This window comes from Rana temporaria, chromosome 4 (assembly GCF_905171775.1).
Source record: "Rana temporaria chromosome 4, aRanTem1.1, whole genome shotgun sequence".
In the NCBI taxonomy this organism is placed as follows: Eukaryota; Metazoa; Chordata; class Amphibia; order Anura; family Ranidae; genus Rana; species Rana temporaria.
Window position 1 is genome coordinate 239,252,678 of NC_053492.1, and position 23,706 is coordinate 239,276,383.

At 40.7% G+C, this 23,706-nt stretch overlaps 1 protein-coding gene across 2 annotated transcripts in view; it reads right to left on the minus strand.

Annotated features, from left to right (window-relative positions):
• Positions 1-23,706, minus strand: part of TBX18 (T-box transcription factor 18) — a 92,053-nt gene that overhangs the window by 19,423 nt on the left and 48,924 nt on the right. The window contains exon 8 of one of the 2 annotated variants that reach the window (XM_040350049.1): positions 20,789-21,753. The exons of the other annotated variant lie outside the window; for it this stretch is intronic. Coding sequence (XP_040205983.1) covers positions 21,041-21,753 — 713 coding nt within the window. The 3' untranslated portion in view covers positions 20,789-21,040. Of the gene's footprint in view, positions 1-20,788; positions 21,754-23,706 lie in introns of those variants that run through there. 2 annotated transcript variants of the gene reach the window in all.

Genomic DNA, 23,706 nt, shown 5'->3' on the forward strand with positions numbered 1-23,706 from the left:
GGTGCTTTTAGGTCTTGAATGGGCAAAATGATTGATTATCTTTAAGACTTTGTCATGTTTCAAATGTTATCAGGGACCGTTAATGTCTGTTAAGTACCACTAGTCTCTTGCACCTCTGTTTGTTGCAAAGTAATGTTAAGTTAACACAGTAAGCCCTGCTAAGGGATGGGTTTATTAACTATATACCAGAATCAAGAATGTTGCTTTGTGAGGTAGCCATAGATATTAGATCGTTGTTCAATTTGGATGATTGTTTGCTTCTAGCTCCAGACCATTTTTTTTACTTATATACTCTAAGTTTTGATGGAACGGAAAAATATTAAACAGTCTGATTTTTATGGTCTTTTTCTACACTATTGTTTTGACCTGTTTCACATAGGGTTCAGCCTGTATAAGAGCTTTTGCAGACCATTCAGCAAGCTTTGTTCAAGTTTTTAAGGTATCATTTAGCTCCAGTTTAGTAAATGTTGAAAACAGATTCTAATGGGAGTGCTAATTGCCACTTTAAACAAGCTGCTAGCAGGCTTCAGTGCTGCTTGAAGCTTGTTTTAAGCCTGCTGAAGCATGCTAGCAGTTTGTTTATAATGGCAATCAACACTCCGATTAGGATCTGCGTATATCATTTCCAACAGAAGCTGATGGCCGATGATGAAGATGAAGGGCTTGATGTACAGATGTGCTGGCACATACAGTAGAGGGGTGAATTACATTAGCAGGGTTGTTGTTTTTTTGTTGCCACTGTGCTGTATTTCACTGATGCAAGCTGGTAGTCAGGAGACATTGGGGGTTATTTACGAAGGGCAAATCCACTTTGCAGTCGCTGTAAATCTGAGGGGTACATCTGAAATGAGAGGAAGCTCTGCTGATTTTATTATGCAAACAGGTGCAGGCTAAAATGCACTTTTTTAATTTTCCCTGCATGTCCCCCTCAGATCTACAGTGACTGCACTTCCAAGTGCACTTTCAGTGCAATTTCCAGTGCACTTTGCACTTGTAGTGCAAAGTGGATTTGCCTTTAGTAAATAACCCCCATTGTTTCCTCTCATGGACCAATCCTGATCACCAGCCAGTGACATATCGCAGCTAGCTGCAGCATGTGTTTACATTATGTGATGCTTTGATTGGTCACAGAGATGACATGGTACAGAGCCATGGTACATTGACTCTGTATCTTTTGTTTGTGATCTGTTGTGTCCAATCACTGTGCAATGACAAGTCTGTGTGCCTGCAGGTATGCACAGGAACTCAGTTCCTGGAAGACGCACCTGTATGTCCTCTCGGGACAGAAGCAGGCTGGTAGTATTTATCCAGTATAGTGGCTGGTCTGCAAAAAGTTAGTACCCAGAGAGAAAGATTACTTTTATACTCATATATTTAAATGTCCTAATCTTTATTTATTTTATATTATATACAATTCTTAAAAAATATCACTTTATTATTATTTATTATTTTTATCACTTTATTCATATTTTAATAAAGCAATATGTTTCTGTGTTTTAAAATTGCAATCAAGACAAAGTGTATAAGCTGTAGACATCAACAACAGTTAATCAATGATAATATTTTTTACTCAGTGAAGGATAATTACCCCTTCTCGGTTGCTTGCGCTGGATGACCTCCTATAATTAAGGACCTCTTTCCCAAGTGAGCAGGCACTTATTATCAGAGTGGTGTTTGTTTAAGGAGTGTGTGATTACACATGAAGATACCCTGTGATGGTGGGGAGCACATGACAGCAACATTGAAGTACTATTGGTGCACATTATGAATATGTTTTTTAATGAACATTGAATTTCTGACACTGTTTATAACATGTATATGCTTATATTTTGATGTGAGTGATTGGTTTGACACTGAGCCAACCAAGGTTTAACAGTTTTTTCTCTATTACAATAATTTATTTGTGCTGTGTTTTTTTATGTTTGTAATTTTGTAGCTGTTGCACATTTACTTTATAATGTTTTTTTTTTTCAGGAGCTGCACTATTTTCAATTGTTGCATGTATGTTCGATGGTGGGAACCACTTTTTAAGGATGGTTTGATCATTTATCGGTTATTGCATATGTGTTTTTAAGTGTTGCAGTCAAGGCAAATTAATCATTGAAAATATTTTTTATTAGTTTTTTTTACTTAATGAAAAGTGACAAACTGTGATGAGCCTGCACAGGATTTACAACCAGTGAGTCAGTAGCAGCTTTATAAATTGTGTTTCTTTGTATAATGCTCATTGTCTCCTATAGGAGCACTCCAATTAGGCACAGCTTGTATCTATTCACATGCAAGAATGATATTAAATGATGAGTTTTATACCTAAGCAGGATCATTTCCTGCTTTTCTCCAACCTGTCATTACACAAAATGGTTAAGCACCTCATTCAAAATTGTGCTAGGGATATTCTTTCATCTGTGGGTAAGGGACTTGTAATATGTAGTGCAGGTACAGCTAATTATGGTTGTTTATGTAACCTCATATATATTTTATATAAGTTATGTTTTATATAAGTTTTTTTTTAGCTGACCCCCTATGCTTGTGGCCTCAGCCTTGCCTTTTTCTTTTCTTGGTGGTGCAAATTGCAATAATTACGTCCTAATAGTTAAACAAGTATAAAGTTGTCAGTGTTTATTCCGTTGCCAGCCTCACAATATAAACAGAATGCTGAGATGATGTATATTTGACCAAACACACTACAAATGGGAAATCTCTTGCAAGGTGATAAAACTCCCACATGAGCACATGTTATTCTTCCCAGTTCTCATTTCCTACCATTGGCTAGTACAGAAATGTTCACCATAGGATCATCTTATTTCCTAGTAGGAGCTGAGATATGTGGACGTAGCAGGGAGCTGTCATGTGCAGCCCAGGCTTGCAAGTCACTCATTCTTCAATTCTAAAATAAAAATCCCTTGCCTGGTATTTATATCAGAAGTTCATATACTCCACATTTGTCATGGCCTTAACCTTCAAGTGACAGGACATTTTTACACTTGCTGGTTAAATATAACATGCAGTAATGCGCTCTTGCTAATCCCGAGTAATATTTCAGCTTAGTGAAGCTGATGAGTTTTTAAGGACCTTCACTGTATATACTGCAAAGCAATTTACCCCCCAGGAGATACATGGAAACTCATTCATATCAAACAAATGACATATTTTTTGCAGTCATACAATTTTTTTTACCCATAGCTCATAGTAATATAAAGCATAAAGCCCTGTACACACGATTGGTTTGTCCAATGAAAACGGACCGATGGACTGTTTTCATCGGACAAACCGATCGTCTGTGGGCCCCATCGGTTTGTTTTCCATCGGTAAAAAAATAGAACATGCTTTCAATTTTTTCTATGGATAAAAAAAACTATAGAAAAAAACAATCATCTGTGTGGAAGTTCATCGGTCAAAAATCCACGCATGCTCAGAATCAAGCCAACTCATGCTCGGAAGCATTGAACTTAATTTTTCTTAGCACGTCGTAGTGTTTTACGTCACCGCGTTTTGACTGATGGTGTGTAGGCAAGACTGAAGAAAGTCAGCTTCATCGGATATCCGACGAAAAAATCCATCTGATTAGTATCCATCAGATATCCGATCATGTGTATGAGGCTTAATAGTATCAAGCAATACATTGACAGTATGTGTAATATTTTTGAGTGTGTGTATACTATATATATCCAGTACCGTGTGTGTGTCTATATATATATATATATATATATATATATATATATATATATATATATATATATATATATACAGTGCCTTTGAAAAAGTATTCATACCTCTTCACATTTTGTCATGTTAAAACCAAAAACTTAAATGTATTTTATGGGGATTTTATGTGATAGACCAACACAAAGTGGCACATTATTGTGAGTTTGAAGGAAAATGAAAATGGTTTTCCAAATTTTTACAAATAAATATTTGAAAGTGTGTTGTGTATTTGCATTCAGACCCCTGAGTAACATTTGTGCCCATTATTATTTGCAAAATAGCTCAAGCTCTATCAGATTGGATGGAGAGCTTCTGTGAACAGCAATTTTCAAGTCATTACCAAAAAAGTGTGAAAATGGGAGTTTTGCACTGCAAAATGACTCAACTTGAAACAAAATCAAAATTTACAACATTTTTATTAAATAAAAATCTTAAAATCAACATATGACAAATCATATGATCGTAGTACAAAGGATTTTCAGCTCTACATGTTTCGCCATAAACATGGCTTCCTCAGGAGCTTATTGGAAACCTTGTGTACAGTATCACTATAAGTAAACAAAGAAAAATATTAAGTATATTCAATCAACATAATAAGATAAACAATTAATTTATAAAGACCATAAAGGTCTAATAATAATACACTACAGAAAATATATACAATCATTTACATATATCATCTGATGAACAAACTCTCACCCCAAATGCAAGCACCACTTCAAGGGACTACCAAAACCTCTGAATGGACAGTCTTGTTAATATGTCGTAAGCTCCTGAGCAAGCCATGTTAATGGTGAAACATGTAGAGCTAAAAACCCTTTGTACCACGATTGTACGAATTTTCATATGTTGATTTAAACATCTTTAATGTTTATTTAATAAAACATTTGTAAATTCTGATTTTATTTCAAGTTGAGTAATTTTGCACCTCAAAACTATTTTTCACACTTTTTTTGGTAATGTCTTTATTATAGGAAGGGGGTGCATTCTAATCCTTGGAGAAAAATGTATTGTTCCTTAGCAATTTTCAAGTCTTGCCACAGATTCTCAATTGGATTTAGGTCTGGATTTGTCTGGGTCATTCTATCACATGGATATGTTTTGAGCTAAACCATTCCATTGTAGCTCTGGCTGTATGTTTAGGGTTATTGTCCTGCTGGCAGGTGAACCTCCACCCCAGTCTCAAGTCTTTTTAGCAGACTAACAAGTTTTCTTCTAAGATTGCCCTAAATTTGGCGCCATCCATCTTTCCATCAACTCTGATCAGCTTCCCTGTCCTGCTGAATAAAATCATCCCCACAAAATGATGTTGCCATCAGGGTGGGGATGGTGTGTCCAGGGTGATGTGCAGTGTTAGTTTTCCGCCACACAATAGCTTTTTGCTTTTAGGCCAAAAAGTTATATTTTGGTCTCATTTTACCAGAGCACCTTCTTCCACATATTTGCTGTGTCCCCCACATGGCTTATTGCAAACAAAAAAAATGAACTTCTTATGGCTTTCTTTCAACAATGGCTTTCTTCTTGCCACTCTTCAATAAATGGCAGATTTGTGGAGTGCACGACTAATGTTTGTCCCATGGACAGATTCTCCCACTTGAGCTGTGGATCTCTACAACTCCTCCAAAGTTACCATGGGCCTCTTGGCTGCTTCTCTGATTAATTCTCTCCTTGCCCGGCCTGTCAGTTTAGGTGGCCATGTCTTAGTAGGTTTGCAGTTGTGCCATACTCTTTCCATTTTCAGATGATGGATTGAACAGTGCTCCGTAAGATGTTCAAAGCTTGGGATATTTTTTTATAACCTAACCCTGCTTTCAACTTCTCCACAACATTATCCCTGACCTGTCTGGTGTGTTCCTCGGCTTTCATTATGCGTTTTGTTCACTAAGGTTTTCTAAAAAACATCTGAGGGCTTCACAGAACAGTTGTATTCATACTGAGATTAAATTACATACAGGTGGACTCTATTTACTAATTAGGTGACTTTTGAAGGCAATTGGTTTCACGAGATTTGAGTTAGGGGGTATCAGAGTAAAGTGGCTGAATACAAATGCACTCTTTTTCAGATATTTTTTGAAAACCATTTATCATTTTCCTTCCACTTCACGATTATTTGCACTTTGTGTTGGTGTATCACATAAAATCCCAATAAAATGCATTTATTGACAAAATGTGGAAAATTTCAAGGAGTATGAATACTTTTTCAAGGCACTATGGGCCAGATTCACAAAAGAGATACGACGGCGTATCTCCTGATACGCCGTCGTATTTCTGAGATCCGTCCGTCGTAACTATGCGCCTGATTCATAGAATCAGGTTACGCATAGATCTCCCAAAGATCCGACAGGTGTAATTGACTTACGTCGTTTCCGTAGAGATACGTGGCGAAAAACGAAACCTGCCCTCTAGGTGGTCTAGCCAATGTTAAGTATGGCCGTCGTTCCCACGTCGAAATTTGAAATTTCACGTCGTTTGCGTAAGTCGTCCGTGAATGGCGCTGGACGCCATTTATGTTAACGTCGAAACCAATGACGTCCTTGTGACGTCATTTAGCGCAATGCACATCGGGAAATTTTAGGGACGGAGCATGCGCAGTACGTTCGGCACGGGAACGCGCCTAATTTAAATGGTCCACGCCCCATTTGAATTAGACGGGCTTGCGCCGGGCGGATTTACGCTACGCAACCGCAAGTTTACAGGCAAGTGCTTTCTGAATCAAGCACTTGCGCTGAAAACTTGCGGCGGTGTAACGTAAATGTAATACGTTCGCTGCCGCAGAGTAAGCAGATTCGACGTGAATCTGGCCCTATATATGGATGTTAGTGTTTTCTGGAATGGCCAACAACAATATATCTATTTTTTATATATATATATATATATATATATATATATATATATAAATATATGTACACACACACAGTATAGACATAAAAAAGTATTGGAGAGGATCTTGCAAACTTTTGATTCAAGAGGTTTCAAACTCTAAATGCAGGCAGAATGAAATCTTGAAAACAGTGATGTTCTCTAAACATTGCTTTCTGGAATATTTTCATGGTTTTTACTTACAAAGTACCACTATGCCCTTTTGGGAGGCTTTGTGGTTACATTAATGTAACTTGTACAAACAACAGCACTTAAGTTGGTATGTTATCAGTGTTTGATTTCCATAGAAACCGCTTCAATAACATTCAATGGGAAAAATGGCAATTTCTCACAAGCTCAGATAAAAGTGAAAAATGTAATTGTAGTTTAATGTCACACACCAAAATTTCATGGGTTCTCTACAGGCTTGGATTTAGGTTTTTACCCCAGAATTAATTTTACCTCCTCCATCGGTCCTCTTGAAAATGTTTTTGAATGCACAAAAATGTTTTCTTCCGGTAGTTTTGCAGCGATGTTTGGGTGATTTGTAAATGTGAACGGGAGATATTTTTATGTTAAAATGGTAATTTTGTACCATTGCGCCTGGATGGGCAGCCTGCAATACCTGGTTTCTTAAAGCTGGTCACAAAAACTATGAATTATTGAGGCCTTCCCAACTGTGCATAACTTGATAGGCACTTGCTCTACAAAATTGTTGATACCTATAAGACTCTATTTACAGGTATACAGTATGTGTAATGTCCCATATCCTGAAGAAGAGACATGTCTTTGTGTTGCTTTTCATTTGAACAACAAAGATAATTCTTTAATATAAATAAAATATTAGTAAAAAAAATAAATAAGGACAACAATACAGGTTATCTCCATATTAAAACATTACTAGAGTCATATTTAGAATCAGTCTACTGACAACCAATATAAATTTTTTTTGTAGATTGTGGAGAGGTAAACCCTCTTATGCTCTATGCTTGAGTATCAACTCAGCACACCAGTGGTGGTCATTATGGGACTTTTTATTTATTTTATATTAAGAATACAAATATGAGAGTGAGAACATGTTAAGCCCCGTACACACGATCGGAATTTCCGATGGAAAAAGTCAGACGGACTTTTTCCATCGGAAATTCCGACCCTGTGTCAGCCCCATCAGAGTAATTCCATCAGAAATTCCGATGAATTCCATCAGAGTTTAGATAGAGAACATGTTCCCTTTTACTCCGATGGAATTCCGTCTGAATTCTGATGTAATTTTGGTTGGACAAAAATCAGATCGTATGTACGAGGCTTAAAGGTGTCTGGTAATACAAGAAGCCAGAGAGTTGTTAAACCCATCAGGTTCCACCTTTAACAAAAATACCAGTTTTGGGGGCCCTTTAAAATGAAAGCAACAATTGTTTTTTTAAATAGTTAACTGTGTTCCCAAGTCCATTAGACATCATTTAACTATTGCGAGCGTTTAGATGTATGGCACTTTGAATATTATTTTTTTTACTGACTACAAGAAAAGGAGTCAGGAACTTCTAGGATAACGTGTTGCACAAAAATGCCGCGTACACATGATCATTTTGCGGCTTGTAAAAAACTATGTTTTTCAGCATCTAGAAAAAAATTTGTTTTTTCCAACTTCATCATTAAAACGGCCTTGCCTACACACGATCGTTTAAAAAAAATGCTCTAGCAAAGCGCGGTGACGTACAACACGTACAACGGCACTATAAAGGGGAAGTTCCATGCCTATAACGCCACCCTTGGGGCTGCTTTAGCTTATTTTGTGTTAGTAAAAGACGATTTGCGATATTCTGTCTGTTACAGCGTGATGAATGTGCTTACTCCATTACGAACAGTAGTTTTACCAGAACGAGCGCTCCCGTCTCATAACTTGCTTCTGAGCATGCGTGGGTTTTTCACGTCATTTTAGCGCACACACGATCATTTTTTACAACCGAAAATAGACATAGTTTAAAACGTTGTGAAAAAATGCAGCATGTTAAATTTTTTTTTTTGTCATTTTTCAAAAGCCGAAAAACGATGTGAAGCCCACACACGATCATTTTAAATTACATTTTTTAAAAACATAGGGCCATATCCACAAAAGAGATACTCCGGCGTAAGCCGTCGTATCTCTGGTTCTAACTTTGGAACTGATCCTCAGAAGCAGTTTTCCTAAGTTAGGCAGAAGATCCGACATCTGTAAGGGACTTACACTGCCGGATCTTAGGATGCAGTACCGCATCCGCCACTGGGGGCATTTCGAGTCGAAATGCCTCTGTTAGTATGCAAATTAGCACTTAGGGCGATCCTCAAAGCTTTTGTACCTAGTTTTTACGCCGTAAGTGTTAGTTTGCCTGGTGTAAAACTAGGGCTGCTTTTACAAGGTGTAAAGTTAGTCACACCTTGTAAAGGCCCATTCAAGCGACGGCATTTGGTATGCATTCCCGAGGGAGAACTCCATGCCAATTTTCAATGAAAAAAACGGCATGGGTTCCCCCTCAGGAGCATACCAGGCCCTTAGGTCTGTTATGGGTTGTAAGGAGACCCCCCTCCGCCGCAAAATTGACGTAGGGGGTCCCCCTACAATCCATACCAGACCCGTATCCAAAGCACGCTACCCGGCCAGCCAGGAAGGGAGTGGGGACGAGCGAGCGCCCCCCCCCCCCTCCTGAGCCGTGCCAGGCCGCATGCCCTCAACATGGGGGGGTTGGGTGCTCTGGGGCAGGGGGGCGCACTGCGGGCCCCCCCACCCCAGAGCACCCTGTCCCCATGTTGATGAGGACAGGACCTCTTCCCGACAACCCTTGCCATTGGTTGTCGGGGTCTGCGGGCGGAGGCTTATCGGAATCTGGGAGTCCCCTTTAATAAGGGGGCCCCCAGATACCGGCCCCCCACCCTAAGTGAATGGATATGGGGTACATCGTACCCCTATCCATTCACCTGTAGGCAAAAAGTAAAAGTTAATAAACACACAACACAAGGCTTTTTAAAATATTTTATTATTCTGCTCCGGACGCCCCCCCTGTCTTCGTTATTAGCTCAATTACCAGGGGGGGCTTCTTCTTCCACTCTCCGGGGGTCTTCTCCGCTCTCCGGGGGTGTTCCGCTCTCCGGGGGGGGCTTCTCCGGACTCCGGGGGGCTTCTTCCATCTTCTCCCCTCTTCCGCTCTTGACTCGGCGAACCCCGGTTCTTCTGCAGCTCTCCGGTGCCTTCTTCTTCAGCGCTGGCTGCCTGCTATGTTTGTGTGTTAGCTCGATTTCAAACAGGCAGCCGGCGCGGTCTTCTGTGATGTCAGGGTCTTCTGGTCTTCTGTTCTTCCTATGTTGCCTCGTCGCCTGTTGTCGCTGTAATGATGGAAGCGCGCCTTGCATCACATTTATATAGGCATCACCGTCCCATCATGCTCCGGTAGGTACCCACGTGGTGGGTGCACGTGGGTAGGCACCCACCACGTGGGTACCTACCGGAGCATGATGGGACGGTGATGCCTATATAAATGGGATGCAAGGCGCGCTTCCATCATTACAGCGACAACAGGCGACGAGGCAACATAGGAAGAACAGAAGACCAGAAGACCCTGACATCACAGAAGACCGCGCCGGCTGCCTGTTTGAAATCGAGCTAACACACAAACATAGCAGGCAGCCAGCGCTGAAGAAGAAGGCACCGGAGAGCTGCAGAAGAACCGGGGTTCGCCGAGTCAAGAGCGGAAGAGGGGAGAAGATGGAAGAAGCCCCCCGGAGTCCGGAGAAGCCCCCCCCGGAGAGCGGAACACCCCCGGAGAGCGGAGAAGACCCCCGGAGAGTGGAAGAAGAAGCCCCCCCTGGTAATTGAGCTAATAACGAAGACAGGGGGGGCGTCCGGAGCAGAATAATAAAATATTTTAAAAAGCCTTGTGTTGTGTGTTTATTAACTTTTACTTTTTGCCTACAGGTGAATGGATAGGGGTACGATGTACCCCATATCCATTCACTTAGGGTGGGGGGCCGGTATCTGGGGGCCCCCTTATTAAAGGGGACTCCCAGATTCCGATAAGCCTCCGCCCGCAGACCCCGACAACCAATGGCAAGGGTTGTCGGGAAGAGGTCCTGTCCTCATCAACATGGGGACAGGGTGCTCTGGGGTGGGGGGGCCCGCAGTGCGCCCCCCTGCCCCAGAGCACCCAACCCCCCCATGTTGAGGGCATGCGGCCTGGCACGGCTCAGGAGGGGGGGGGGCGCTCGCTCGTCCCCACTCCCTTCCTGGCTGGCCGGGGTAGCGTGCTTTGGATACGGGTCTGGTATGGATTGTAGGGGGACCCCCTACGTCAATTTTGCGGCGGAGGGGGGTCTCCTTACAACCCATACCAGACCTAAGGGCCTGGTATGCTCCTGAGGGGGAACCCATGCCGTTTTTTTCATTGAAAATTGGCATGGAGTTCTCCCTCAGGAATGCATGCCGAGCGACGCTGTCATTTTTTTTTAACATTATTTGTTTTCCCGGCGCGTCTTTTTTTCACCCGTCGTAACTTTAGTGTCCCGTCGCAATCCACAAAGCCGCCCGGCGTCAATTACGTTCGCGCGATGCACGTCGGGAAAATGACGTCACGCGCATGCGCAGTACGGCCGGCGCGGGAGCGCGCCTCATTTAAATTGTAAACGCCCCCCGGAGAGGAGGAACGCCTTACGACGGCGGCACTTAACTTACACTGCTTGAAATTTTTACGTAAGTGCTTTGAGGATCAGGCACTTAGGTAAAAACTTTAAGTCAGTGTAACTTAACTGCTGAAAGTTAAGTTACGCCGCCTGGCTGAGGATTTGGCCCATAGTTTTTTACAAGCCGAAAAATGATCGTGTGTACGCGACAATAGGATGAGAAAGGTCACATTTTTGCTAAAATTGGTTGCATATCCTGTGATAATTTATCTGAACTAGAACTGGGTATCCAAAACTAAAAATGATTATACACCCTTCCATCTAATTCAATCTCTGTACAATCTCCTTTAGATATACTGTATCAAACTGTAGAAAATTAGGGCATTCTTAAACAATCCATTGAATTTAGGTAGGCATTCATACTTATTGTTTGTTGGTAAATCTAAAGAGGTACAATCACAATGCAAATGTATTGTCAGCAGTGCCGGCTCAAGACATTGTGCTGCCTGGTACCAAGAATGAAATGCTGCCCCTCCAAAAAAAAATTACGCCCACCAAAATGCCCCCACATCCATTATTTTATATCATGATAACTAAAGTGGACCTATCATGGCTCTATACATGTATATAGGAGTATAAAAAGGACCTGTTATGGCTTTATTAATGCAATTAACCCCACAGTGGAGCAGAGAGCGGAACGGGAGGAGCGGTCGGGCGGCAATTAGCCCCACAGTGGAGTGGAGAGAGGAGCTGGCGGAATGGAATGGCGTGCAGGTAGGAAATTTGCTGCCCCCCTGAAAGTTCTGCCTGGTACAATGGTACCATTGGGTCCCATGGTAGGGCCGGCCCTGATTGTCAGTTTTAGACTGATGTCATATATACTCCCATGGATGGACAATTGCCTTATGCATTACAGCATGTTTCTACATTACTCCTTCTATTTAGCAAACACAAATCTTATGTACATTGTAATTTTGTATTTTTTTAAATGTTTAATATGTCTAATGTCTAATAAGCTGGAAATTACAGGACATACAGTATCTTATTCCTATTTAGCAAGTTCACCAATCATCTAAACAGAATGTTCGACTTTGAAAATGATAACAACTGGGATAGTCAGTTTGACTTGTTGACATTGGAATGTTGTAGACAAGAAACATCACCAATAATCTAGAGGCATCAGAATACTATACTGTGATGTACGCAACAATTCTCAGACCTTGTTATGCCAGTCACCAGCAGATTCCTTCTTTGACATAGATAGGGGTTGCTTGTGTGTTAAAACAGGTGTCAGTTTAAAGACAGGCAAAGTCTCTGGTCATAGGGTACTTTAAAATACAGCACTCAGAAAATTCTAAACTGTAATAGATCATTAGATTGTAATGTTGTTTTTGGAATGTGCTTTACCTGAAAAAATAAACAAGAATCATATATATGTACATAATATACTGTATGTTTTCATACTCTTTGTGTATTTCATACAAGATGTACTGTATAGTACAAAGAGTTTACCTAAAAGTATAGTAAATATCTATATATCATTTTAATTCCATAAAAGGTTGTATTTCGCCAGTAACTTCTCTGTTTTATGCTATATTATTTGACTTTAAATGATAATTTCTTTGTAAGGAACATATTAAGTCTTTATCCTGTATCCGTGGGAAATTGTTAACCCCACAGATCAAGTGTGAAGAATGTTACGGAAGGTTTTAGAATAGTATGTTCATTTACTTACAGTATCTCTTTTAAGAAGATACATGAGTAGAAGGAATGATGCTTTCCATTTATTGTATATTGCTCTATATCGTGTCTAGGGTTAGTGATTAGAAATATAATCAGGTCCATGGAAAAAGGGTAGAGACAGCCCTCCTATATTATATCTGCAGCCCTTCAGTTCTGCAGGGACAGAAAGGAGACTCTTTATTTACCTTTTGGACACAGCAGGGGTAATCATACAGCTCTCATCAGTTAACTTTCCTGGCGGTATGATTATGTCAGATTTTTTATGCTAAAAGCAGTACAAATGTTTTGCAAGGCGTTTTATATAGTAGGCCTGTGGTTCTTGGAAATAACTCACTTTAAAGTGGTTGTAAACCCTCGGGGACAAGTTACACCTATAGGTAAGCCTAGATTAAGGCTTACCTGTAGGTGCTTGCAATATCTGTACATCATGGGTGCCCAACCAGTGGCCCGGGGGCCACATGTGGCTCACGGAGCTCTCTGATGTGGCCCTTGGCCTCCTGCTCTAAAATGGCAGGTTGGCAAGCCCAGATCATGGGTTGCCGACCCTCCATCCCAGATCAGCAGTTTTGTGAATGAAGCTGCTGGTAGAGGAAACCAGCACTAAGCCATAGACTTCTGTTATTACCTGCGGGTTTTTTGCGCTTTCAGAAAGTGTGCCACACCTGCAGGATATAAAAGAAGTTTACGGCAAAGTGCAGCTAACCCACAGAAGGTCCACTGCTCTGCACCCACGGTTTGGCCAAATCCCAGTGCATCAGTGTGAAAGTAGCCTTATGGGGCAGCACATGTAAACAGACTTGTGTCTGTTTACACCCACTTACCTAAAAAAAATAAAAGAAAGGGATCTGCCCCCTTCCATCTGGGTGAATCGGATTGGATAAGAGGGCACATAGAGTAGAGTGGGCTGTGTCCGTGGACATGGACCTGTCATCCTCCCGCTCCGCTCATTGTGGCCCACGATCAGTTACCAATTCGCTAAAATGTCCCTCGGCCTTCAAAAGAATGTGCACCCCTGCTGTACATGGATCCAGCGATGCGATCCCGAGTGAGGCTCGGGGTTACCGCTTTTGGTACTGAAAATTCACCCCGAGCCAAACTCGGGAATACCGCTAAGGAGGTTAAAGAAACGTTTCCTGGACCCCATAAGATCAGTGGGGGGGGGGGCGCTGGAAGCAGGTGGAGAAATCTTCCGTGCTGCTGCTCGAGACAATTAAATTACAATTCTGGCCTTTTCTTTTATATCAATCTACAGAACATTTAGGTGGTTGGGCAAACTTTGTGTGCCAGAAAGACAGCGCTGGTCCTCATCTACTGGTCGGTATGTCTATTTTTGTAGACTAGTGAAGTTACTCTTTAGATTATTACAGTCACAAAATGTGAAATTTAATATCAATCTCAACCTGTCTATGCAGGCAATATGTAGCTGTCAAACATTATGGGGGAGATTTTTCCAAAAATAGAACACTCAAAATCTGGTGCAGCTGATCATGGTAGCCAATCAGCTTCTAACTTTGACTTGTACAATTAAGCTTGGAAGCTGAATGGTTTCTATACAGAGCTTCACTAGATCTTGCCTTGGTAAATCTCCCCTTTATGCTCATTCACCACCATGAATTTTGTAAAGTATGGCTGATACATGGGCTGATTTAGGAAAGGAGAACATTCAGACAATAAATTGTGTGCATATTCACTTTAATTATCTAATCACGTGAAACACAAATTCATGTTCACTCTGAAAACCAAATCATGTGCAGATAAAAGTAAACATGAATTTGCTTTTCACATGTTTTGATATTTGAAGTGAATATTGTATGAAGATTCTTAACTCCTTCAGCTAATCAGCCTCAAAATCTGCTTCCTTGCCTAATAAGAGCCTGAAGATGCTCTGAAAACTCTTCATGAATGCTCCCAGAAATAAAATTTTCTGCTTGTGCAATTGACTTACAGCTTTTCTCAGAAATCTGTACTGCAATCCAAGTCTAATTTCAGCTATATCCTGCAACAGAAGAAGTCGTTGCAATTCCTCCTGTTAAAACTGATAATTTCAGGAACTGCTGCTACAACAAATTATGTAAAACAGAACCAACTAGCCCTTTCTGACACTTTACTAAGGTTACTTAGGATCCTGGTCTTAAAGCGGGAGTTCACCCATTTCTAAAAATTTTTTTTTTCTTCCCCTAGATTCCTGCTCGTTCGGTCTAGGGGAATCGGCTATTTGTATTAAAATAGGTGCAGTACTTACCCGTTTTCGAGCTGCATCTTCTTCCGTCGCTTCCGGGTATGGTCTTCGGGAGCGGGCGTTCCTTCTTGATTGACATTCTTCCGAGAGGCTTCCGACGGTCGCATCCATCGCGTCACTCGTAGCCGAAAGAAGCCGAACGTCGGTGCGGCTCTATACTGCGCCTGCGCACCGACGTTCGGCTTCTTTCGGAAAATCGTGACGCGATGGATGCGACCGTCGGAAGCCTCTCGGAAACCTGTCAATCAAGAAGGAACGCCCATTCCCGAAGCCCATACCCGGAAGCGACGGAGAGGATGCGTCTCGTAAACGGGTAAGTACTGCACATATTTTAAAATAAATAGCCGATTCCCCTAGTAATAACGAGCAGGAATCTAAGGGGGAAAAGTGCCCTCTAAGGGTGAACCCCCGCTTTAAGGTGTTACAGAATCTGTCATGTATCACAGTAGTCTGTGGTTCCTGGAAGACAAAGTAAAAATAGGTCTTGTAGACATACTGAGTAAAGGGAAACCTTCAGCAACAGAGGACTGCCTTTTAACAGGACTCGTTTAGCTGTTTCTTTAATAAAATTGAAAACAATAGCTGGATGGTGTATTTATTTTGTCTTTACATCTACAGAAAATTAGCCCAATGGACCCTAGTTCTAGTTTGCTTTAGAAGATAACTTGGAGACAGGTACATTACATACAGGAAAAAACCCTGTATCCCAACATCCCCAGGAGTAGCAGTAAAGGATAGACATGTGCATTCATTTTCGTTAGAATGCATTTTCGTCCGAAAATCTGTTTTTTTCGTTATCGTTTTAACAAACGATAACGAAAGTGCAAGAAACGAAAACCGAAAGATCCGACATAAAAAATGTTTTATTTTAGTTTCCGTTGTGGTAAAAATTCGATATAGAGAGATTCGACATTATAGGGAAAAGATTCGACATCATAGAGAAAAGATCCGACATTATAGAGAAAAGATTCGACACTATAGAATAATAGATTCGACATTACAGAGAATAGATTTCGATTTATGAGAAAATAGATTCGACATTATAGAGAATAGATTCGACATTATTACTAGTCATACAACATTAGAATTCTTGTAGGCGGAATATTCGAACGAAAATGTACGATTCGACGTTCCGTCGAATATTCGTTTGACCCACCGACACAAACCAAAAATATTCGATGTTCCGTTGAATATTCTTTTGACCATTCGACAGAAACCAAGTATTATTGGATTTTCGGACGAAAGCTATTCCCCAACGAAAAACGAAATAAATCAAGACGATTTTCGGGAGTAACTAAATAAATTTATTTTCCAAACGAAAACGAAAAAACAAAACGAAATATTCCAGTCTGCACATGTCTAGTAAAGGACTGGTGGTTTTGGAGCTACTGTCAGCATGGCAAGGAACCTTCTATATTGATACCAAATTGTATGCTTGGTGGAGCAGGTTGATATTTTTGCAGGAAGGCTGCAGATTTTTGAACAGGAAAACTGCACAAGGAAAATACAAGAAAGAATAATTGTAATGGAAAGCTTGCCCTGTTGTTATTTTTTTTATTTAAAAGAGAAGTATGTTTTTTTTCTGAATCATGCTTACCTAGATGAACCTCTGTCCGATGCTGCATCTGTCCCCCACTGGCTCTAAGCTGTCTGCTGAAAATGGATCACAGGAGTGCAGAACAAACTGTACTCCTGTGAGTCACAGGAGAAGCGCAGACAAAGTAAATTTGTCTGAATTTCTCCTTTAAGTTAATATGTTTCCAACTATTAATTTATAACTTTTGTAGCATGTGCTAACTGTTACCTACAGCTTTACAGCCACAGCTGATATGAGAGAGGACACAAAGGCAGCAGTGCCTGTGTAATAAGTTGGCGATACTCGCTTCCCAGTGGACAAAGCTAGGACCAATCAAAGAGGGAGCATGTAGTCCATGTACCAAGTTACCTGATGACAACCTAAGGAAGGGAAAATACAATCCCCAGCATACGTGTGGAAAAGGGTGAAGAGAGACGGGAAGATGGACACCACAAGGCGGATAACAGGAGAGAGGAACAAGACGGTGTGTGGTCCAGAAATGGAAACCAAGGGGCATCGTGGTCAGGGTGGTGGAATAGATTTTCTCTAAACAGCTCCATAGTCGGATGCAGACTCACCGCCACGGGTGTTTCATCTACCACACTAGTGTCTGCGCAGATATCCTTGGTCCCTTCTTCATCAGGCTGTCAGTCAGGCCTTTTTCAAGAGTCTGTCTCAGGATATCCTGTCTAGAAGATGGGGTTGCCAGAATTGGTGAGAGGGCTGAAGCCCACCCTAAGCCTGCTTTCACAGAAACACTACAAGCAATATTATAACCTCCCCCTCCCCTTTATTGTTTAAGCTTAAACAAAAGACATTGCACGTTGATCCACCTGGATTGTTGAGTGTACATGTTCTCGCAGAGGAGTTGGCCTGGCCAAGGATACTGGATGTTTCCAATTGGTTTATCAAAAGAGGAAAACTCTTAATCAAGGTGTAGCAATTGTAGCAATTGATTTTATGTGTTGCCAGCCATTGTGTGTATATTCTAATTTGTGCAAATGGTCTCAGGACTATGGATAGTATGAATATATATATATATATGTATATATATATTCTCGGACCTCAAGGTGCCCTATAAACTCAGATATTAAAGGGAGAGAATAATATTCTGCTTGACAACCCTTTAATATCTGAGTTTATGGGGCACCTTGAGGTCCGAGAATATATATATATATATATATATATATATATATATATATATATATATATATATATATATATATTCATACTGTGCCAATATTTAGGTACATTGTATGCTTCCCTCTGTGTATAGTGCTGCCACAACAGATAAGCAGAGGAAGCCTTGTATTATTTGCAGGGCTTTTTTAATCAGAGGATAAATGCAGGAACCCACCCTCCACAGTCAACTCCTGCCTCTGTAGCACTGCAGAGTTGCCACCATTTAGGAGATATTGACCTTGGATGCAGCCGGTGACGTCACCGGTACATGTGCTCTAAAGGTCCGGAAAACAGTTATCAAGGCTCTGGCTACTCACACAGCCGGAGTCCATGAACCAGGATAGAAGACTGGGAGAAGATGGAAGCTCTCTCATCAGTGACTGCTGGGGGACTTCGTTTTAGGGTAACTATTTCATAATGTGCTGTCACCTCTGAGAGGGCTTCCATCTTCCCCCAGTATTTCTTCCAGGTTCGCAGACTCCGGCTGTGTGAGTGGTTGGAGCCGCAATAATGATATGCCAGACCTTCAGAGCACATGCACTGGTATGCCGGACACCCAGGCCTTCAGAGCACATGCGCTGGTGATGTCACCGGCTACATCCAAGGTGAATACCTTCTAAACAGTGCACGTTTAGTAGATATTAATTTTACCTACAGGTAAGCCCTATTATAGGCTTAACTGTAAGTCAAAATCACAAAACAGACTTTACTATCCTTGTAATGCATATAACTGACCTTAATAATAAAACAGACTTGCCATGTTTCCTTGTAAAGGTAAATATCTTAATGGGGATAGATCTTGTTTGTATGCAAAAGTGCTTAAAAAGCAGCTAAGCCAAATATAAATAAATGGTCAATTTGCCAAACATTTAAAGGAGAAGTCAAGCCTGGGCTTTTTAGGCTGGGCTTCTCCTCTGTCTCTGCTTTGTACCCACGTGCACATCTCTGCACCTCCAACCCCCAGCACATCTCTGTATCTCCCCGAATTTCCAACACACACAATAGTGTACTTTCAGTATCTTGATCACCCCATGGACATTCACCTGCACATATTGATTGGCAGTTCTGTGATGCCCATTGCATTTCCCTTTGCCACTCCTGCCATCATTTCAGCTATACAGTGGAGAGGGGAGGAACCTCTGACCTGGGAAGCACTAGCTTCAGTACACAAGTAAGTCACTCAGCCTGTGCACTGAAGCCAATGCCTGCCTGGGTCAGAGGCCCCTCACCTCCCCTCTCCACTGTATAGCGTGAACATCTAGCCAGAGGCGAAAGGGGAGATGCTGTGGGCACCACAGAGCTGCCCATCACCCCCCCCCCCACACTTTATAGTGAACTGAGGTGCAGGGGGGATGCTGGGTCTTCCCCCCCCCCACAGTGGTGGAAAGCCAGGGCCCAGTAGCAAGTGTGACCTTTGCGACTCTGGTAGCTGAAATTTGATTTGAAATATTAAGGAATGTTTTTCTAAAAGCATCGTACAATTTTACACTATATTATATAATCCACAACGAAAGCATGGCCAGACATCCTTTAGTTTGAGGTCTGGTAAGCAGCTTTTGTTTGTTGGTGGTCAAAAGCAGTAAAGAGTCTGCTTATTTATGGGGTCATCTGGGTTGCTGTATCCACGCACCATTTTATTTGGTTATGGACTGTTTTTAGCACTTTATATATTTTTGGGGGATATCCAAACTGATTTATTGTTAAGCACATGCACTTTTTCTTACTTTTGGTAGGGCAATGCAACTAAGATAAATAAGATAGAAAAGACATCGCCTATATTCCAGCTTTCATATTTATATAATTTTTTTTATTTCAGATTCACTTAACACTGTCAACCCAACTTAAATTTGCAATACTGCAGGAGTACCTCCTTAAAAATACCACCCTTCCATATGCTACAATTGCACACAGCACAAATTCAACCCCCCTTTATGTAAAATGTATATTGAATTACCTCAATAAAGTCTTTAAAGTTAAAGTACAGCACTGGCTCTATAGAAAAGCAGTCTTTGTTACAAAGAAGATCAACATGCCCTGAGCCCTCTGTGCTGCCCAAATATAATTTCACCTATTGATCAGAAGTAGCAGTGTGCAGCTCTCAAGTCAGTGTACCAGGGTACCAAGACATAACAGCAACTGCAAGCATATAATGCTATCCAAGCCTCTCAAAATGTATTCAGTGTAATGCAATATATTAGAAAATTAATTAATAAAAACCCGGGTGAAACAAAAACGTACCTCTCTGAGCAGTTGTAAAAACACACAAGTGTAGCAGCATCTGTACACTGCTAAAAAATACCTATAAATCCCAAGGAGTGGGTGGTTTTGGATGGACTGGTTGTGCATACAGACAATGCCCATCAAGTACAACATAAGAAACCATGCCCACAAATGATGTTGGGTGGAATGAGCACAACCAATATTGTTTAATGGTGGGAAAAACAAGATGGCAAACCAACGACAGAAGGAATAGAAAGAAAAGGCTTAATGACAAACTAAGCCATTGTGGAAACTAAGTGGCTCCGGAGAGGTTCTGCAGATTATATAGATGCATATTGTGAAGATGACGGCAGGCAGCAAATTGAGAGTACTATATTTGAGCAAAGCATAGGCTTTGCTACTTATTTGATGAAAAAAGGAGAACTGGAGTTCAGCTTTAAGTATCCCTAGTAATACACATGTTTAAGAAACTGTCCATTGATTGGTGGGAAGCAACCAGTCAAACTCTTACGTCTTATTTTCAGTTGTTTGCATTAAATGATGTTTATAATCAATACTGAAGTTGATAAATGTACAAGTATAATAATGGGACACATAAAAGCCTTTGGCTATGTAAATGGTTGTGCTTGGTTTGTTATTTATTCTGTGCATAGGCAAAATACAAGAAGTACAAAACGTACAAAAAAAGAACAAAATAGTTAATAGCAAGTTAGTGCATTTGTCTTTTTGTAATGTATATATATACATATCTACAAACAAAATTTTAAATGATTTAAAGTTCAGTTCTTAAAAGGTACTCTATTTACAATCAATATATAAATTGAATAAAAAAATCCTGAAAGGAACCCTTTTATATAAAGAGTACATGGTCAAACCATATGTGCAGGTACTTGAGATGTTGATAGTGTTAGACCTCCTAAACTTCTGGAGTCAAAGAAATTTTGCTGCCCAGCACCACTAAGAAGGTGAACTCCATCCATTGAAGGAAGAATTTGTCTGTCAGTCATGGTTCCACTTGGAGATGAACCCAAAAAATTTCCTTGAGATGAGACAATTTTTTCAGGACTAGAAGCTAATTTGGGAGAAGTGGAAAAGTTATATCCATACAGTGCACATGGGCTGTGCAGTCGAAAGGCATTATAAGAGCTTTGGTGAGGTTGTCCACTGCTGAATGCATTGCCCGTTGGGGAAGGCATAATATATTGGAGCTGAGGAGATATTCCTGAAATTTGCATAGATAGACTTGTTTGAGGACATCCAAAGTTGTCACTGTCATGTCCTGTCATAGACATATTTACTGTGGCACTGCTTGCCATGCCAACGTAGGAAGGGGTTCTTGGGGTTCCAAAAGAGTCACTGGTTGAGTTGGTGAGTCTGTTATAAGTTTCAGCAAGTGACGTGCTATATCTATTAAGTGCTAGGCCAGATCGACCACAGGCTGAATAATCTGCTGGACTCAGGCTGCAAAGTTGACTCGTGTTTGCTCCCAAATGATGGAAAGCAGGGGAAGAACATGGAGAACCGGGCAAAAGATGTGGATGAGTGGCTGAAGCTCCAGATCCAGAGAGTAAAGAAGAAGTGCCTACATTTCCAAAAAAAATAGAAATACATTGTGAATATATATATATATATTTCTAATATGCTATGATAATATTCTTGCAAGGATGGATACATTAAAAGTAAAAATATGGTAGAAATGTTTATCTCTGATAGTGTAAATGCTACTTTAAGTTTTCTTCAGCGGTAGCTAGATGTGTAAAGACCTAAATATTTGGTAATTTGATTTTTGCTAAAGGGAAGGACAAAAGTTTTGTTCCTTCCTCTAATCAGACATTTTGACCAACTGCTAAGAGCTTCACACAGGCGTCCTGCAGTGAAAGGAGCCTACAGCTGTTTTTTTCTCAGAAATTATGATTATTACATCCTTTATACTATTTGTTCCTTGAAAACAGTGTATAAGTAATAAGTACATTGTTGCGTCAGAAACTGTACTGCTGCACTGTGAGGCAGACACACCAATGTTCTTATTAAGAGTACTTGGCTAGGTCCACAAGCTGCAGACAAATGGGTGGAATATCATTCTTTTAAGCTAGGTTAAGCCAGAACCCACCTATGTGTCTATAGCTAAAGGATACAGCTAGGCACTTGTAATGGGAGCACTGGCATGCAAGGTTGTCAACACTGCACACAGGACAAGCAAGGCAACAGTACTGTTAGACAAAAGCACAATATTAATTTACTGCTTGCAAGGCTTACTATTATAAAACATGTCAAATAAAAATGCCAGAACAGTATGATGATCCCAGAATGACCACTTGTTGAAAAGAAGACAACCCAAAGTGATCAATTTTTTTTGTCACAAATTAAGAAACTTGCTGGTATTGAGATAGTTAAAAAACAGAGTTGAAGAGGTTAAAGTTTTACTAAACCCAGGACCCTGCATTCACTATATCTGGTTTCCCACAGTACACAGAGCATGGAAATGCAATTATTTTAGTAAATATAAACTGCTATACTCATCAGCAGTATATATCAGTCCTGTGACTTCTTTCAGCACTGGTTAAAGCTTGTAGGAGGCGTTTTCATTCTCCTCTGATTGTCCTATGAGGCTGCAGGACCCCTAACCCTTTGTCTGAACAGTGCTGATTGGCCCTGTGCTGATCACATGCACCCTCACAAAAAAAATTCTCTAGCAATACACACCAAACTGAGCATGTGCAGAGTGCCCCCAAATGCATCAGGAGATAGATTGATGATGGTGAAAAAAGGGGAGGATCAGAGAAGACAGGATCAAACAGCATTTTTACACAATGTGCAGGCTTAACCCCATAGGTTCCAAAGTGAGAATAACAAGCATTCAGTACTTAGTAGCATATACAGACTGATTTTACTGTTGTGGGTTTAGTAACACATTAATATCACTATAGAAAAAGGCTTGGAGCAAATATGTATAGGAGAGGAGGGTGGTGATTGGGTTAATGATCCCACAATAAAATGTATTCTTTCATTCATCAGTTCCCCCTTACCATGCTGTAAGAGGAAGGGGCAGGCTGTAACTATAGTATTTACATTTGTGATCACTGTTATTAGTCATCACAGTGATCACAAAGTAAAGAGCCACTTGGATCAGCTCTGTATATTGTGTCTGTGATCTAAAGTCTACAATGACTCAGATCACAGCCAATATCAAGCGCACTGGCCATCTGTGCGTGTTTTCTGGAGTGATGTTTATGACCACCACTCCCAAAATATACTTCCCAGACATTTTTTTTTTACAAAACAGTAGTTGGGAGGCAAATAAATAGTAAAATTATTTTTTACTGTATTAGTATATTTCTTCTTTCGAATTAAAGTGATTCTCTACCAACATCCTATTCTGTTATCTAGTGTGTATTAGGACCTATATTATGAGTCATATTATGCAATTATTATTTATAGAATGGTAGGTTCCTTAGTATGATTGCATATAACAATGTTTTTATTAATCATTCAGTTTGAGTGAGTGCAATGTACACTTCATACAATGCCTTCATTT